The sequence below is a fragment of the Ambystoma mexicanum genome, chromosome 12 (genome assembly GCF_040938575.1).
Source record: "Ambystoma mexicanum isolate Mex_15411 chromosome 12, UKY_AmexF1_1, whole genome shotgun sequence".
In the NCBI taxonomy this organism is placed as follows: Eukaryota; Metazoa; Chordata; class Amphibia; order Caudata; family Ambystomatidae; genus Ambystoma; species Ambystoma mexicanum.
Window position 1 is genome coordinate 1,010,858,817 of NC_090936.1, and position 18,881 is coordinate 1,010,877,697.

Genomic DNA, 18,881 nt, shown 5'->3' on the forward strand with positions numbered 1-18,881 from the left:
CCTTCTGGTGGGTCTTTCTGTGCTAATCTGTAGCATTCTGAAATGCAAAGCACAATCCAGCGTGAAATTGTCTGTTTTGTCACCAATTGACCCAGTTTCCTTCCTATGTAACCTATAAACAGCTGGTTGTCCACTCTAAGTCTGGAAAGTCTAGAGATGTAAAAGCTTAAAGCTCTTTTTGGATCCAACCTGTGTAATCTTTCCTCCTCCTTAGAAGGATGGGGTGGAGGATAGAATGCGGGTAAAACAATTTTCTGACTTAAATAAAAATCAGATACAACTTTCGGTAAAAATGATGGTTTAACCCTCAACACAACTCTGTCCTTATGGAACACAGTATAGGGTGGCCCAGAAGACAGTGCCTGCAATTCGCTCACTCTTCTTGCAGATGTTAAAGCAACTAAGGCGGCAGTTTTCCATGTTAGTAATCTTAATAAACATGTGTGCATAGGCTCAAAAGGAGCACACATTAAGAATTTTAGAACTAAATTGAGATCCAAAATCGGTACTTGAAATGGGTGAGGAGGAAACACATTGAGTCCTTTTAAGAATTGTATTATCAAAGGAATTTTGAAGTAGGAGCATTATTCCGATGAGCGCTTGAAAATGGAAAGTGCCGCAAGGTAACCTTATATTGTTCCAACATTCAGACCTCTATGTGCTAGGGTCAGAAGAAAAAAAAATTGTACTTCCGGAATAGAACATAGAAAAGGATCGACATTCTTTTCTCTGCACCAGTTGCAAAACCTTTTCCAACAGCAACGGTATAGAGACTTTGTTGCTGGCCTTCTTGCCGAAAGCAACACCTCCATATCTCAGCCTTTCAGATACCAAGCATGAAGATTGAGTGTTTTGACCTCTGGATGGAGAACCTGACCCTCCATTTGAGAGAGAAGTTTCTCTCTCTGAGGAAGACGTACTGGAGGACAGATGGACATGTCTAGAAGGTCCGGGTACCACGTTCTCCTGGCCCAAACTGGAGCAATTCGGATCATGCGGCTCCCGAAGCGTCTCAGCCTCCTGATTACCTGAGGAATGACGGGAATCGGAGGAAAAGCATACAATATTGGGAAATTCCACTCCACCACGAACGCGTCCCCCAGGGCTCCTCTCGGGGGAAATTCCCTTGAGCAATACCTTTCGCATTTTCGGTTGATACCGGTTGCAAATAGGTCTACTTGAGGGGTACCCCAAAGGGCTAAGATCTCTTGATTGACTTCCTGAGCTAGTTCCCATTCGTGGGACACCGTGCTCTGCCTGCTCAGAGCATCTGCCGTCATTCTCCTCCCCGGTTAGATGAATTGCCGTTAAAGAGATTCCTTCCTTGCCCAATACCAGAGCTGCACTACCTCTCTGCACAGAGGTAGTGACCCCACACCACCTCTTTTGTTTAGATAATGCATGGCCACTGTGTTGTCCATCATTATCAGGACATTCTTTCCCCCGACAGATGGCATGAAAGCCTTCAGTGCTAGTCTGATTGCCCTCAGCTCTAAAAGGTTGATGTGTTGTTTGGACTCCGATGGAGACCAACAACCGTTGATTGTCAGATTGTTGGCATGAGCTCCCCACCCCGTGAGTGAGGCGTCCGTCACTACTGTGATCTCCGGCCATGGTTGCCAAAAAGGTTCTCCTTTTAGGATGTTCTCTGTACAAGTCCACCATAGAAGATCTTGTCGAACCTTGTTCGGAATCTGGCAAAGATCCGTCATTTGACCAGAGAACTGGGACCACCGAGTCTTTAGAGCCCATTGAAGGGATCTCATCCTCAAGCGTGCCTCTGGCACCAGGAAGATGCAGGATGCCATGAGGCCGAGCAACCTTAAAAAGTCGTAAGCCTGGAGATTTTGGGCATTTTGGAATTTGGAAACCATCTGAAGAATGTCTTGAGCCCTCGACTTGGGAGGCGAGCTCTTTACCAAGGATGTGCTTAATACAGCTCCTATGTACTGAAGCTGTTGAGGTGTCATTTGCGACTTCTTGAAATTTAGGGAGAAGCCCAGTCTGTGGAGGAAGTGGCAGGTGACTTTCAGATGATCCAGTACTTGCTCGGCAGAACGTGCCCTGATCAACCAATCGTCCAGGTAGGGGTAGACATGAACCCCCCCCTCTCCTGAGGTGCACTGCCACCACTACCATTAACTTGGTGAAGACCCTCGGGCGGAGGTCAATCCGAATGGCAGGACTCGAAACTGATAGTGTGAGTCGCCAACTACGAACCTCAGGTATTTTCTGTGTTTGAGATGAATCGACACATGAAATAAGAATCCTGGAGGCCCAATGACACCAACCATTCCTGAAGTTGAAGGGCCTGAAGGATATGAGAAAGGGTAACCATCTTGAACTTGTCCTTCCAAGATGGGTCTCAGACCTCCGTCCTTTTTGGGGATCAAAAAATACGGGGAGTACCACCCCTTGTTCTTCTCCGCTGCAGGTACTGGTTCTATAGCACCTTTCTCCAGCAGGGTTAGAACTTCCTGCTATAGGAGCGGGTCCGAAAACTTCAACGGGCGTCTCCCTGATGGATTGCTTTGAGGTTGCGTTAGAAAAGGAAGGCAGTAGCCTTGTGCTATTATTTCTAGAGCCCAAACATCTGAAGTAATGGCTCGCCATTCTTGCAGATGCTGTGACAGCCTGCCTCCTACAGGTGTTTTGTGATGCAAGTCCTCAAAGTGGTTTTGTGGCGGTTGTTGCAGCCGCTGATGGCAAAGAGGCTGCAGCTGGAGCTGGCTTTGCACATTTTCCTCGTCCACCGAGAGTGGCTTTTCTCTGGCCCCTTTGACTGGCCATTCCTCTCGCCTTTCCATATGAGGAGTAGTAACGATAGGATCGCCCCCTCCACGATTGTCCTTGCGCACGAAAAGGATGAGGTTGCCCAATAGCAGCTCCTAAGGATTTGGCAGCTGCTTTTGAGGTCTGCAACCTCTCAAGGCTCTTGTCAGCCTTGTTGCCAAAAAGGTGAGACCCGTCAAAGGGCATGTTCAGAAGGCGGTTCTGTACATCCGATGCAAAACCTGACTTCCGTAACCACGCAAATCTGCGCATTACCGTGCTAGCACCCATGGACCTGCTTACACTATCCGCAGTGTCCAATCCAGATTGACGGGATTCCTGCATGGCTTCCTTTCCATCTCCAACGATGGCTAGGAACCCTTCCCTGCTTCCCCTTCTGGTATGTGCTCCGCCGCCATTGCGATGCACTCCCAGAGTACGCGAATTTTGCCAAGGCACATGTGGAGTTGGCAGATTTTAAAGCCATACTCCCAGCTGAAAATACCTTCCGTGCCCAGCCACCCACACGCATATCGTCCCTGTCTGGAGGGATAGAAGGTTCCGCAAGTTTGTCTGTATGACCAGACTCTCGGGAGTTGGATGTTTGGACAGATAGCCAGGGACGCTGCTGGCCGGACGGTATTTTGAGGTGAGGGATTTATTTACCGGAGGAATAGAATCCGGAGTTTCCTAATTTTTGGCCACCCTATTTTGCAGGGCTACATGAAAGGGTAGTACTGGGTCTTCGGTGGGACCATGGCCCAATATATCTTAAATCATCCTGGATGAATTGGGCTGATGGTCTAGCCCATCCTAAGTAATCTACTACCTTCGTCATTAATAGACGGTATGATGGACTGGCATGCTCTCCTGGTTCTGGTCTGCCAAAGTCATTTTCAGGAGATGTGTCAATGCCACTTGCATTGTGTAATGATTCCACCAAGTCCCTTATTCTACTTTCTTTTGAAATCGAGCATTCTGGGACATTTGGGGTGCCATATTCTAGCCCAAAAGTTACATTCTCCTCATCAGATCTCTACTGTTCCTCAAAAATGGAGGTCAGGGACTTAAAAAACTCCTTCCTGGGGAGAGGCTTGAAAACCTTCTCTGGGAGAAGAGGAGGAATAGGTGTATTACAGGGCTCTGAGGATATTACAGGTCTTGTAACCTTAACTTTCCCTTTTTCTGGCTGCCCTGGCTTGGCTGGAGCCTTTTGCGCCGAGGGCTTCGAAACCTTTCCTTTCCGCAACCTCAGAATCTGCCAACATAAATGCCATTACTGTCCTTGCGATTGAAGTCACATCAGCGTGTAGGAATTATGTATGAAGCATATCCAAATATTATCCACCAACTTGTTATGAAAAGTATATTTTAAGTATATTTACATTGTTACACAAATTGCCTTATTTAAAACTGGATGTTAAATAACTATTTATAAATGAAAGCTTGAGTATAAGTATTACTTGTATTGACAAATTTCAAAGCTACAGCTCACATTTACCAGTCTTGAGATAGGCTTGGATGCTCAGTCACACTACCAACTTGTGTAGTACAGCCCTAAACCAAAAGGTGGGTTACCCAATACCAAGCAGATAAAGGTTGCGTAGTCTCACACAGTGTGACTGCACCAATTCTTAACCAACAGTGCTAAGAGTGTGTACCACCACCCTGTTGTGTGCTTCTGTGTGCCACTGTTGCAAGGTGTGGTCTCCATAGTTAGGCCGCTGGCTTGCCTTCCAGAGGGAGGGTGGGGGCGATGGCACATGGAAATGTGCAGATCCCATATTTTCCCCAGCGTCACTTTGTGCAGTGGAACTGCCGTAGTCCTCTTGACTCTTTGGCGCCCGTTGGGCTATATAAAGCGTCAGCTGTCATGGGGTAGGCCACCCACACTTGGGGCGTCAATATCTTAAAGTCTTAGGCTGAAAAAGCTGGCAAGCTGAGCAGCATTTTTCAAAATATTCTCTTGGGAGGCAGCGATTGCACACCCGATGTGTCCTTCCAGTGTTAATTTTTGTTACAGGAAGGGCAGAATTTAAAAGCAGTATTTTCCATACTGCAGAGGCAGGGAAGAGAAAAGCAGAGTGTACAGGGATCGCGTGACATACATTTCTCACCGTAATAGCATTTCTGGTGCTTGTATCTGCTTAGATTAAAATGCAATTGAGAACAGAGGAGATAAACAGCAACAGTGTTAACAACGGGTCTCAATTCAAAATTAACGTTTTTTGTAGAACTGGATGGTACAAGAAGTGCTTATCAGAGGCAGAAGCTGAGTAGTACTATGATTTATCGGTTATTAAATTCAGGTATTGCGACTCTGTAAAAGTGTAGTTGTAGAGCCAGACTGGTGAACTTGCTTAACATATCCCAACTTACTCACTAAACCATGTAAATTAAGATCCAATACATACAAGGCAAACACCATTTGAAAACCAAATGCATTTTCTTGGATTCTCAGATTTTAATAAATGAATCATTTAACTACCTTCTGTAGTTTAATAATGAAACATTTGGTAGAACTGATGACAAACATTTAACTTCAGTGTGCAAGTAATTACTTACTGTAATCCAACAATGAATCCTACCACTATCATAATTGATTACAAAATAAAACTGCAACTAAGGAGCAGTCATAAGAACAGTTCACACAATCAATATCATATAGGGCTTAATATTGAGGAAGCTTAGCGCAAGTAGGTTTGTTTACATACACGCCGGAATGCGTGACGCCACGCACAGTGTGTGATGTCACCACAGCCACGCTGATGTTTAAAATGGCGGCCGCAAGAAACTAACTCGCAGCACGTCGAGGGTGAATCCTGACAGGACACCCATCTAATATTGTTGAAGAGGAATTTATCCCTACAATTAGTATGTTGGGGCAAATTTACAGCATATTGATTTACGCATTTATGTTCGACCATATTTATTTATTAATATGACAAGTGAAATCTAGAGAGCAGACTTATTATAGTCTAATTTTTCTCCACTCATATAGATGCTGCACAATCTAAAGAAGCAAACCACACTTGTATCAAGAAATTGGAGTTCATATATTCAAAACAGGATATCAAGTGACTAAGGAGGGTGAGCTTCTCCCTCACTTTACCAATTCATTCCAGGATAATTAAACTGAGTAAGTCTTTTTTTGTAATACTGAATTACATCCCCTATCTAGGAAATCAAATAGATTCTCCTCAAAGCAAGATCTGGAACAGACTAAGTGACTTTTGATAATCTATTCAGACTTATAGAAACTGCCAGCATGTTTACTAATACCTTGGGGGACATACTATAACAGAAAGAGTATGTTAAGCAAGTTTGTGGGCAATACCCTTTGGGAGACTACACAAACATTGTCCTCCTGGCAATAGGTAACCCAACCTTTCGTGCAAGTTTGTACTACACTAGTTGGTAGTGTGGCTGAACAGCCAGGCTTATCTCAAGAGGGGTCAATGTGAGCAGTAGGGTTTTTACAAAGATTCACAGCGACAAGTATTCAAATAAACTCTTACACTCAATGTTTCTTGATTAAACAGTTTATTTAACAGTCAGTTATATAAGCCATTTTCAGAAGGGAGCAAAACATGTAACACTTAAAATAAACTTCAAAACACACTGTCGCTCTAAATCAGATGATACCCATTGGGGATGGCACACAGACACTTCCTACACCCTGAGGTGACTTAAGTAGCAAGGACATTGCAGACATTGATTTATCACTTTTACATTTAGAGCAATACGGAGTTTGGTGCAAAGGTTAGATAGGGAAATAAAACAAAGGTTAACAAATAATTCATGAACTTTTTGAACCCGCCAATACAAAGTAAATTAACCCTTTCCCGGAGGAAAGGTAAGGCAGAAAGTCAGAGTTAAGAGGCTCTCTGGGAGCCAGGACAGCCAATGTTAGTTGAGCAAAGTCTAGGGGAGCTGAAGATCTTCTTGCAGGTAAGTAAAAGTCTTGCACAATGTTTTTAGAAAGGTTTGTAGAAATAAGATTCACTTGAAGGGCCACAAGCTGGGAGGCTTGTGAGGGACAAAGATGCAAGCAACTCTGCAATGGCAAACAGTCTCAATTGAGAAATAGTAAGGCTACACAAGAGGCAAGTCCTCTTAACTTTACAGTACCTTTGGTTAGAAGAAATGGTTCCAGCTGGCTTCAGTTCCTGTGTAGCTCCGCAGATCCTGTTCTTGGGCCTCAGTCGTGGGGACAAGAGAGCGGACGTCTGAGGACTCCTGCACTACGATTTGAAAGTCGGAGGCAGCAGTTCTCGAATGCCCTCTTAAGACTTTCCTCGCATCTGGGGTCCAGCACTCTGTTGCGGAGGCTCAGGCTTGGTCAGTCCAGCTTCATGGAAGTTCGGAGGATCTTCCTGGAGTTCAGGTCAGACTTAAAAGGGATGCACTCAATCTGGTGTTCCTCTCCCTGGCACTTCGGTTCCAGCAGCAGCAATGGAAGTATAGCCAGCTCCGAGAGGATGTCCAGATGAGTTCACTTTGGGGTTGATTGGTCCCACTAACCCAAGGGGAGAAGTCGGCCTTGCAGGGCTTCTCTAGTCGAGGCAAATTTGTAGCTTCATCACTGCAACAGGGCTTCACTGGCCAAACCAACGGTCCAGGAGTTGCAGCAGGCATCTCTTCCAAGTTCTTCTTCTGATTCCTTCGTCCAGTGGTCAAAATATGCAGGTTTCTCCCATTCATGCGCAGCTTAGCCGTCACTCGCACAGCAGGGTGGCTGCCCTCCAGGGCATGCAGCTGGCCAATCACCTTTGGGTGCATTCCAGTAAGCAAGGGGAGTTTCAGGCACCTCCCTCACTTCCTGCCCTGCCAGACATGCTGGATCCAGAGGCAGGCTTCAGCAGTGAACCCTGCCAAAGACAAAACGAACAAAGGGACCAAACCTGGTTTGGCGCGCAGAGTAAATCTCCAGGAGGACCTTTCCAACAAGAAATGGCAAACTAGACCGGGCAATTTTGACAAAATGGCCACCCATGGGTGTTTAACTGCAGCTGCAATTGCAGCCCGCTTAAGAAACACTCAATGGTAGAAAAAAGTAAACCACTGCCACCAGCCATTAATTTGTAGAAAGGGTAATAAAATGTTACATGAGAAACTAGACAGATGGGATACTAAGTAACCCCTCTGTCACCCTATTGGAAGATAATGTGTGCTGGGTCTAAAAAGTTACAATGTAAGTAAAGTCAATTTCACTGCTCTTGGAAACAGCAGTTTAACCAAGAGAAGGCATTTAAACCTTTGGAAAATCTGAAAGACTTCCCTGTGCCACTGCACTGAAGGTGCTGTGTGTCACAATGTAAAAAGATGATGCCTATGGAGTTTGTCAGACTCCACAACCAAACGAAACAGTGTTCAAATCACTGAAAAATACATGAGCGTGTGGGAAAATAGGTCTCACTCTCTCCAGGATAAAAATTTAAAGTCCATCAAACGAGCTGGGGGTCTCTAAGCTAGAAGGGAATTAGCACATTTCTGAGAAATCTCCATAACAGCAGGGAAGGCAGAGTCGACCACTGGACGAAAGAACCGAAGAGGAAACTGGAAGATTAGCTTTCTGCACCCTCCTGGACCATTGGTTTGCCCGGTGAAGCCCTGCTGCATTGCAGAAGCTCTGAATTTCTAATTGACTAGAGAATCCTGGAAAGGACGACTTCTCCCTTTGGGTTGGGGGACTACTCAGCCCCAAGACGAACTGGACCGGGACCCATCCATCTGCTGGCTGTACTTCTTTGCTGCTGCAGGAACCGAGTGACAGGGGACAGGAACACCAGAATCAAGTGCATTGCCTTTAAGCCGGACCCGAGTTCCAGGAAGATCCTCCAGACTCCCTCAAAGCAGGACTAACCAATCCTGAGCCACCTGAGAGTGCTGGACCCCAGAAGCAAGGAAAGTCCACGAGGTGTCCAGGAACCGCAGTGGTTCTATTTGAGAGTAGCTGAAAGCGCAAAGTAACACTGATCTCTGAATTGCACCCATTGCTGCCGCCGACCTTCAAACCGTAGTGCAGGAGTCACCAGAGGTTCTCCCTCTTCTCCCCACGACTGAGGCCCAGGAACAACAGGATCTGCAGGATTACAACAGGAACAGAAGCCAGCTGGAATCTCTTCTTCAGACTCAAGGTACTGTGTAAAAAGGGGTACTTACCTCTTGTTGTATGTAGCTTGCTTGTGCTCACTGGAGAATTGCATTTGCTGACCTTTGCAGAGTTGCTTGCAGCTTTGCTTCTCACAAGCCTCCCAGCTTGTGGCCCAACAACAAAAACTAACATTGTGCAAGACTTTTGTGCTATCTTCAAGAAGTGCCTTAGCTCCCCAAGACTTCGCTCAATTGACATTGGCCGTCCTGGTTCCCTGAAGACTATTCTAACCTCTGTCTTTGTGTTTAACTGTCCCTCCAAAAAGTCATACATACCTTACTTGTATAGCTGGGAAAGGGTTAACATATATTTCATTGGGCGATTGAAAAGTACTTACCTGTTTGAGAAACTTGTTAACCTTTGTTTCCTTCCCTAACCTTTTCCTTTTTGCCATAACTTCAGTATAACTATTTAAGTGTAAAAGGTGACACATTAATGTCCACAGTGTCCCAACTATTGAATTCACCTCAGGGTGTAGGAGATATCTGTGCGCCATCCCAAAAGGGTATCTACTTACTTAATGGCTGAACCGAAGGAGTACATTTTTTTAAGTGTATTTAAGTGTTGCATATTGCTCCCTTCTAAAGAAGGCTCATTTTAAAATTGACTGTTACATAATTATTTTAATCAAGAAACCTCGAGTAGAAATGTTATTTGAATACATGTCACTGTGAAGCTCTATGTTGCAACCCTACAGCTCACATTGCCCCTCTTGAGATAAGCCTGACTGCTCAGTCACTACCAATTTGTGTAGTACACGGCTATACTAATGATTGGGTTACCTATTGCCATGAGGATAAGGCTGGTGTAGTCTCCCACAGGGTTAATACATACAATCTTGCCTAACAGTTCTATGGCCAGGTTTACATGTAACTTTGAAATAAATGTAGGTGCAAATCTTGGGTGAGTGCGCCGGACCACCTTATCTTTGTGAATTGTGATGAAAGGGTCTTGAACTGAAAGGGCCTGCAGTTTGTTAACTCCTTATTGAGGTGATCGCCACTAAAAAGGCGGTCTTGTAGGCAAGTGCTTTCAGGCTAGCTTTGTGCATAGGTTCAAAGAGAAGCCCCATTATCCTGGTAAGTACAACATTCAGGTCCCACCCGGGAGCTGGGTTTGACATGGGGGGGGTGGGGGAGGGGGGAGGGAATGGATCCTCTTTACCCCCTCCACAAACTCTTATTTACTGGAATTTCCCGCCACGAAACCTTGCTTTGGGACGTGGTGTACGTGGAAAGCGCCACTAGGTGGACCTTTAAGGAATTGAAAACCAGACCTGAATCTAGTGGGAAAGCTAGGTACAAGACAATATGTTTTGGTGTACAATGAATGGGATTGATACCCCCGTTATTACACCAGATAAAGCGCTTCCATTTACTGGAGTAGCAGTGTCTAGTGTTTGGTTTCCGTGCTCTCCTGAGTACGTCCATACATCTTTGAGGGAGTTTGAGGTGTCAGAACTCTATAACCTCAGGAGCCAGCCTGCTAAATTGAGAGTTGTTTGAGGGCAAGGATGTAGCGTCTCTCCCCTGTCTTGAGATAGCATGTTGTAAGGGCAAGGCAGTTTCCTTGGAGGGGAGACGGACATTGTCATGAGAAGAGAGAACCAAGGTTGGCGGGCCCACATCAGGGCCACCAGAATCATCTTGGTGCATCTTGTGCACTAGTCTGTTGAGTGGGGGAATTGGGAGATAAAAGCGTAGACACATTCCCTGACCATGTTATCCAGAGTCTGCTCCCCTTGGAGCTGTTCTGAGGGTACCAGGAGGCGTAATCTGGGCATTGTGCGTTCTCCAGAGTTGCGAACAAGTCGATCTCTGGGAAGCCCCAGTCTACAAAGACTTTGAGTACGATGTCCTCATGTAGTTGGCATACGTACTCTACAGGAAGGGGGAAGTCTCTGCTGATCACGTCCGCCAGAAGATTGAGTTCCCCTGGAACGTGTTGTGACAGAAGGAACATCTTGTGTTTGAGAGCACATTTACATAGGTTCTGTGACAGTTTGGACAGTCCTAGACAGTGAGGGCCCCCGTTTGTTCAGGTAATACATGGCCGTAGTACTGTCAGTGAGGATTAGAACTGTCCTCCCCTGGAGGTGTGTTTGAAAAGCTTTCAGGGCCTTGAACACTGCCAGCAATTCCAATAGGTTTATTTGAGTGGATGCTACCGCTGGTGACCACTGTGTGCTGTCTGATGAAGGAGGTGAGCTCCCCACCCCGTCAGAGATGCGTCTGTGGCAAGAGTTGCTTCCACTGCGGGGGTGGTGAAGGTCTTTCCCTGCAGAACGTTTTCCCTTGACCACCATTGCAGAGACTGAACGAGGGCTGCAGAGACAACCACTAGATCGTCTCATTGTCTGCTGGCCTGACACCATTGGCTTGAGAGCCACTATTGCATGGGCGCATGCGCAAGTGAGACAGGAACTAGGTAAATGCAGGAAGCCATCATTCTTAGCAGTCGCATAGCTTCGAGTACGGTCACTTTGTGACTGGCTACATGAGGGGTCTGGAACAGCATGTTTTGAACCATCTCGTTGGAGGGGAAGACTAGGCAGTCTTTGTTCCGAATTAGAGCCCCCAAAAACTGTTTTACTTTACTGGGGTCTAGACTGGACTTTTTCTCGTTGATCAAAAAGCCTAGGCTGAAGAGGAAATCTACTGTCCTCTGGGTATTTGTTAGGTATGTTCCGTACGAATCCCATTATGAGCCAGTCGTCGAGGTAAGGATAGACTGGAAAGGACTGCCTGCGCAGGTGAGCAGCTACTACCGCCAGTACCTTAGTGAACACCCTTGGAGCTGAGGTGACGCCGAAGGGAAGAACCTTGGACCGATAGTGTTGGTCCTCCATCATGAACCTTAAGTACTTTGTGTGTTGGCATCATTGACATATGAAAGTATGCATCTTTCATATCCATAGTGGCCATGTAATTCCCCCTGCACTAGTAGTGCAATTACTTCCTGCAATGTTGTCATTCTGAATTTTTGTGGTTTGACAAATGTGTTCACTGGGCGCAGATCTAACAGGCCACATGGTGAGATCCTTTTTTAGTACAAGGGAGTACACTGAATAAATACCCTCGTTTACCTGGTGAATGTGGACGACTTCTACGGTGCCCTTATCCAGAAGGATCTGCACCTCTTCCAGCATGATTTTCAGGTGTGCTGGAGATAGGCATCTGCTCTTTGCTGGGTGATATCAAGGTGGCCGGTGGAACTCGATGCAAACCCCGTGGGCGACAGGGTCTTCAGTACTCACTGGTCTGATGTGATCCACTCCCAGTCCATGAATGATAAGCGTCCCCTGACCGGGGGAGGCATTGGAGGGGACCTGGACTGGCGAGTCATTTGGAAGTGGAGGCCGGGAAGCCTTTTAGGGTGGAGTTTCTGTCTCTACCCTTGCCTCTGCGCTGTCCTCTTTGCTGATACTGGCTGTTGCCAAATGAGCCTTGTCTGGAGGACCATGGGGTAGCCCCAGTGCCATACTAACCATGGGGAGATCGGGAGAACGACTGACCTTGAAAGGAACGAGTGTTACAACCTCCCCACTGTTGAAAAGGCTTGGCTGTAATTTGGTTGAGCAATTTCAACATCTTATGTTCCTTTTTAGCCATCTCTAAGGCATCGACAGCCTTACCATTTACAGGCTTATTTATCAGGGAGGCCTGATGTTAGGCAAGATTGTATGCAGTTCCCTTTGGGTGCACTACAACAATCTTGACCTCCTGGCAATAGGAACCCAACCTTTGGTATAAGTCTGTACTACAAAGGTTGGTAGCGTGATGAGCAGCCAGGCTTATCTCAAGAGGGGTCAATGTGAGCAGTAGGGGAGTTGCACAGAGATTCACAGTGACAAGTATTCAAATAAAGAAATAGGCGAGAGTGCACAGCTTCTTTAATTGGACTTTTTCCTTTTAATCTGATAATTCTTAATCCTATGGATTATATATTTATTAGTGGGGTACAGCCCACTGTCTTGTGCCACCGTGTAGGGCACAGAAAATGAACATGGAGAGAAAAGACCTAGGCATGTATGCCTTCGGTGTGGGCCGCACACCCCAGTTTCCCACTTGGGATTTAGTCAGTTTCTTTGTTTGCAATAAACTAAAAGACACACTTTGATGATTTGTCAAAAAAATTCTATTCTTGATTTAATTTTCCAAATTAGAACTTCTTGAAAATTATTTTGTACTTCATTGGTTTAAACTCCACCAATGAAGTTGTTGCTAGAAAATGAGGCAAAATGTGAAACCCGTATGGCTAATGCATTTCGGAGTTTTCCTTATTCAGAGCCAGGGTATTACTGTGTTGCACACATTGTAATTATTGCAATATCAACATTCAATAGAACACGCCACATTACCAGGCTAGAGTTCGACAGTGCACCGTACGCAAAGAGAACACAAATTATGCCAAATCAAACAGGGCGCCCACAAGGACAAACAGATATTTAACAAAAATGCGAGAACAAAGAGAAAAGAAAAAGAAAAAAGATTCCATCATTACATGTATTCCTGGCATAGCAAAGCATACCCATACTTTACTTAAAATAATAATGGTTATACCTTCTAGGCCATGACATTCTACTTTGATTAATCGCATAATTACTTACATAAATTCTAATTTACGTAATCACATATGTGCTTCAATGTATACGTGCATGGCACCATCACATTCAGTTGAGTGCAGTATAACCTTATTTTCATGCGCAATGTCACCCGTGTTGTGCCAAAATAATTCTTTACGACATTAAATGCATTCAACGGTCTTTTACCTATGCTTAAAGTGATGTGCTTTTTGTCACTAACCTGATTGCCAAGTTTCGAAATGCACACGGTCTGTGTGCGTGTTGTTATCTTCAAGAGAACGCTGCCTAGCATGAAGACAGCAATTCTACTAGCTCCTGCTCTTGTTAATCTTACTAATTCACTTAAAATATCTTGCGATCTTGGATCGCGTATGCCTGTTCAATCTATACGGCTTACCTGGAGTGCACCTTCAGCGTCCTGCTGTGTCGACTGCGAACGGCGTGTGCTGCTCGTGGTTCATATGGTTGTCATTAGCAACGTGAAATAAACAATATGGCTGCACGTACACTTACGTGTCGGCCATGTTGGTTGGGGCAATAGGTCTTCATTGTAAATACGCGTAGGTATTCCTTGTGTTACATTTTAGAGCCACAAGCTATAATTTAATGTAATAAGTTGCCGTGTCTGTAGTATTCGAATTCTAGCAGATGTATGTCATGTAATGTGGCTTTAGGTTGCATGTATTGCCATTAGGCTTGCACACTGTCAAAAGACAGGTTGTAGATATGTAATGGCTAGCTAATGTGTGAGGCTGTAAAGTAACGAATATTATGACGAGTATTGTGCTAGAGGTACATGTGTCACGTCTGTGGTGTTCTTGATGAAATTATGAAATAATAAAGATATATCTTAATATCAATACTCATACATGTATGTAGTAAAAAAAAAAAAGGGAATGGAAAGGGTAACTCTTATTCCTCAATGTCCTTTACAGTCTTCTCCAGACTGAGATATTGGAGTCTAAAACAACCCCTTTGTAAAACATGCTAAACCTGCTAATAGTATATTTGTGACATGATGAACGTATAACATTGCAACCTTATTGTATTTCACATGATTAGGTAAGCATGCATTGTTACATCATTATTACAGAAAGCAATTGAGATCAAACTCTTCATTGAGTCCTCGCGGTGCCAAGGCTTCTAGGCGATCGATCCAGTAGGCTTCTCTTTATTGTCTTCTCCTTTTGGAGTCTGTATGTGTATTTTCCAATGTTTCTAAGACTTGAAACTTGACTTGAGAGATATTATGTTGTTTCTCATTGAAGTGTCTTGCCACTGCTGAGTTAGTGTTTCTGTTTCTGATACACGACTTGTGCTCATTCATCCGGATTCTCAATATCCGTCCAGTTTCTCCGACATAGTAGAGTCCGATCAAGGCGTTTCTTTATGGAGTTAAGCAGAGGAATAGCCTGACTAGTGGGAGGTTTTTCTTTTAGAATGCCCTCAACGAAGTCAAGGGTCCTGGACAGCTTCCTGTGTGGCAATCTGAAAGTGGTCTGCGGCCCTCTTGACGATGGCATTGAATACCTTCTGGTCATCTATTGGCAAGGACTGCCTCTGTTGAGGTGAAGAAGGCGGGTCTAGACAAATGTCTGGGTCTGGGGTATGAGTGGGTGAGAGCCAAGGGCCCTGATCTGCTGGCTGATCTTGTTCCCAGTCTGGGTCTTGGTCAGCAGTGCCCTGACCAAAAGGATTGTCCGGTTCTGAATACTCAAACGCCTCTTCCTGATGGATTTGGGATTGAATAGGAAGCTTCTGCAGCTTTGGTGAAATGGGGCAGGAGTCCTCCTCCCTAGGCCTCTTTGGAGTAATGTACTTCTCTGAGAAGTCTATGAATTGACACATCTTATCCATACAATTCTCAAATCTCTGCCTAGTCCACAGGGATGACGCGGATGGGTCAGGAGGAGGCAAAGCTCTTCAGGAGAGGGAGATTTACCAGATAATGCCCTAGAAAGGGGCTGGGGGCGCTCAGAAGACTACTCCTCTCGACGAGAGGGGGCGCTTTTGGGCCGCTCCGCTGCTGAAACAATAGCCTCGAGACTCTTCGGCGGCTGAATGGTGATTTTTCGACACGCCTGCAGGCGGTGTCGCAGATTCCGACAAAGTCTTAGGTGCGAGTGCACCGATGGTCAGCGTGTCGGAAGATGTGTGCTTTTTTTTATTTGGACGTCCTTGTGAGAAGGAGGCCAGTTGAATGCCGAGAAGACGGTTGCGGGGAGGGTGCCGGAACGTGAGGTTCAGCAGGCAGCGTCAAAGTTTTCAGTGGGCCTGTGGATGTAGGACATTTCTTTGATGTGTACGTCAAAGAGGCTTTAGGGGTTGTGCGTTTTTCCTTGGGTGCTGCTTGTTTGCCCCTGTCACCGGGGTGTAAACTCCCCATAACAGAGCCTGTGGTCTGTGTCGGGGCTGGGCATCTGGAAACCGGAGGGTTCCACCGAAAGGGCTATGGCCTCCAGGTTGGAGCTATGGCTGCAGCTAGAATCCTCATCATCCGAGGCTACGGCACCAACGGGGGAACAACTTTCGACCTGCATCGCGTAGGCCGCCCACCGCATTGTCCGCCTGTCCTTTAATGTCTTGGGACGAAAGAGTTTGCAGGATTTACAGAACGCTTGTCGTGGTCACGAAGTAAGCACCTATTGCATTTGCGATGGGTGTCTTTCCATGGGAATTTTTCATTGCATGATGGACAAAATTTAAATGGTGTCATCTGCATAGTAGAGATAGAAGGCGGCAGCCAGACCAAAGGGGCAAAGAGGGGAAAAGGAAATGCATTCTCAAAATTAATCAACTCAGGGCCCCACTCGCCCTACTGCAAGGGCCAGGCTAGAGGGCATAGGTCACATGGTCGTCAGGAATCGATCAATGCACCAGTCGCCGAACAGCAGTGGATGTCTTCAGCATAGGAGTCCAGAAAGTAGTCACAAGACTAGAAGACCATTGGTTGTAGGACAAAGTAGTAGTAATAAGCAATATAAAGTCTTGCAAGCTCTGCATAAGGCGACCAACTAGTTGGACAGAAAATAAAACAATCCGAGGTACCTCGACACGCGAGGGATTTTGGGTACACTACATGTCAGGGATAGTTTCACAGTCACGCCCATGTCGAAGTCGCCTTTCGATCTTCGAAAGAAAAGATGGAATAATCCACCATTAGCATTAGATGTCGGACTATATGCACAGCATGTGATTCTAAGCAGATTAACAAGCGCTATATATATATACATATACACACACACACTTTAGCGCAATCACAAGCCTCGAGATCGACCAGTGATCTAAAAACATGTTGGCTGATTGAGCGCAACTAATAAAACATTCAAGAGACATGTTTCTGTATAAAACATATTGTAAGATAAGCGCACGAGCCTAGCAAACAACCATTTCATAGTTTAGAGACAAGGGTGTAAGTCTTTATTAGGCTCTGCAGCTATCCAACCATCGAAAAGTAGGAACCAAGACCATTCCAAAATTAAGCACACCCGCTACCCAGGCAACCCTTGATTCCTGTATTTTCGCCTGGTTGTCTTATTCGGACACACACACACACACACACACACACACACACACTTGACCAGAAAACATTTGCCAAATACCAATTCAAAGGGGCTATCAGACTACAGATAGAAGTTGTTTTACTCCCATCGACAAGACCATCTCTGATCCAAATCATCAACAAAACCAAATGTCCAAAGTCTGCATTGATAGAACAATTATTATTAAAAGTATCCAAAGTGGTAAGAGACAAGTAAACCTACCAGCAGTTTGTAAAAATGAAATTAAGTGTAAAAATCTAAAGCTTTGACAGACTTACCGGCCGGTCAAATGACATGATTTCCCAGATAACTTCTGCCACGTCAGGCAGTGTGTAAGGTGGCAGACAGAAACAGCAGGTGTGAAGCAGCTGATTTACAAGTGGCTGTCCAACCTGGCTCAACACTTGCTGGATCAGGTCTTTACGCACTTCAAAGTTTTCCTCATGCTGCAAAATAAAGAAGATTAATTTGGAACTCTACGTCTGTAGTCAGAAGAACGTTTATTTCAGTGGCAAGAAGTACGAAGATAATTTTTATTCAATATCATGAGATTGGATCAGAACAAGGCAGACTACTCCTCATGGGAGAATAGATCTACTTAGTTGCCTGCCATTAATCAATAGCTTGGCAACCCTACTCTAATTACTGTTGCGTTCCATTATTAAGTGACAGGTTGCCACCCTGGAATCCTCCTAAGGTGTCTTCTCTGAAGCCACAGGACCATCAACTAACTCTAAAATTAAAGTTCTTAACAGTCTTCCTGATAAACTGACTTTTGCTACTTAAGAACCTATTCTAACCTGCCCGTTGGACACTAGACCCTAGTGACCACCTCCCCCACCTCACCCTTCTGCCACTGAGAACACTCGTGCCCCAAGGATAAGGGAAAGACTTCCAAGGATTGGGCCTGTTCCCTAGAAAGGAGAATTAGTGTTTAAAAGTTACTTACTTCCAAAAGAAGTTGGCTGGTTACTGTAACTCAGTTACAAAAGTTCTTACTTACCTTAGAAATGTTCAGCCATTCAGAAGAGTAGATGTAAGGTTATTTTACTTACCCTAGTAATGTTCTGCCATTCTGAATGTGATTCTAAGCAGATTCACAAGCATCAGAAATAATGTTATTTTACGCACATGAAAATTGGCTGTGCCCCTTTCCCTAAAGTAATGCTGTTGGCTTCACTATTTCTTTCAGAGAATAGGTTGTTTCCCAACTGTACCTTGCTTCCCCTGACTTGCTGTTAGCCTGTCCAGAATAAGTCTGCATTAGGTTTTACGTACCTAGAATAACCATAAGTCATTCATAAACTCAAACACTGGGTTTTACTTTCCCTGGTCTGTTTTAGACAGACACAAAAACAGTGATGTTTACACCTGCCTTTAAGTTGCCGATAGCTCCTTTAAAAAGTGCATAGGATTTACTTACCTTGAGGTAGCGGTCATCCTAAAATAAGTTACAAGAATTATTGCTGATCTCAATCTGTGTTTTACTGATCTCAAAAGCACCTGTAATAGAAAGTTACATCCTTAGGTTTTACTCACCTAGCATAACTGCGCGTTATCACAAATGTAGTTATAGGTTTATACTGTACCTAGAATAAGTGTTCCACTATTCACAAAAGGTATATAGTTGGTTTATGAAGTCATTTCTTGCTGTGCGTCACGGCACAACTGCTAGGGTCTACTACCCTTATATTACTGAAAGTAATCTAAATAATGTGTTTATATGATCTGTGATAGTAATTATTCTCCCCAAGCTTTATCTAGGCCTACTTGTATTTAAATAAACAATTTATTTTTTTACAATAGATATCGTTTCTTTGGACCA

General features: G+C 44.9%; 1 protein-coding gene across 3 annotated transcripts in view; it reads right to left on the reverse strand.

The window, feature by feature from the left end:
• TNPO3 (transportin 3) overlaps positions 1-18,881 on the reverse strand; it is a 1,153,743-nt gene that overhangs the window by 127,164 nt on the left and 1,007,698 nt on the right. For all 3 annotated transcript variants that reach the window (XM_069629554.1, XM_069629553.1, XM_069629552.1), the window contains exon 20: positions 17,335-17,502. In XM_069629554.1, coding sequence (XP_069485655.1) covers positions 17,335-17,502 — 168 coding nt within the window. The remainder of the gene's footprint in view (positions 1-17,334; positions 17,503-18,881) is intronic.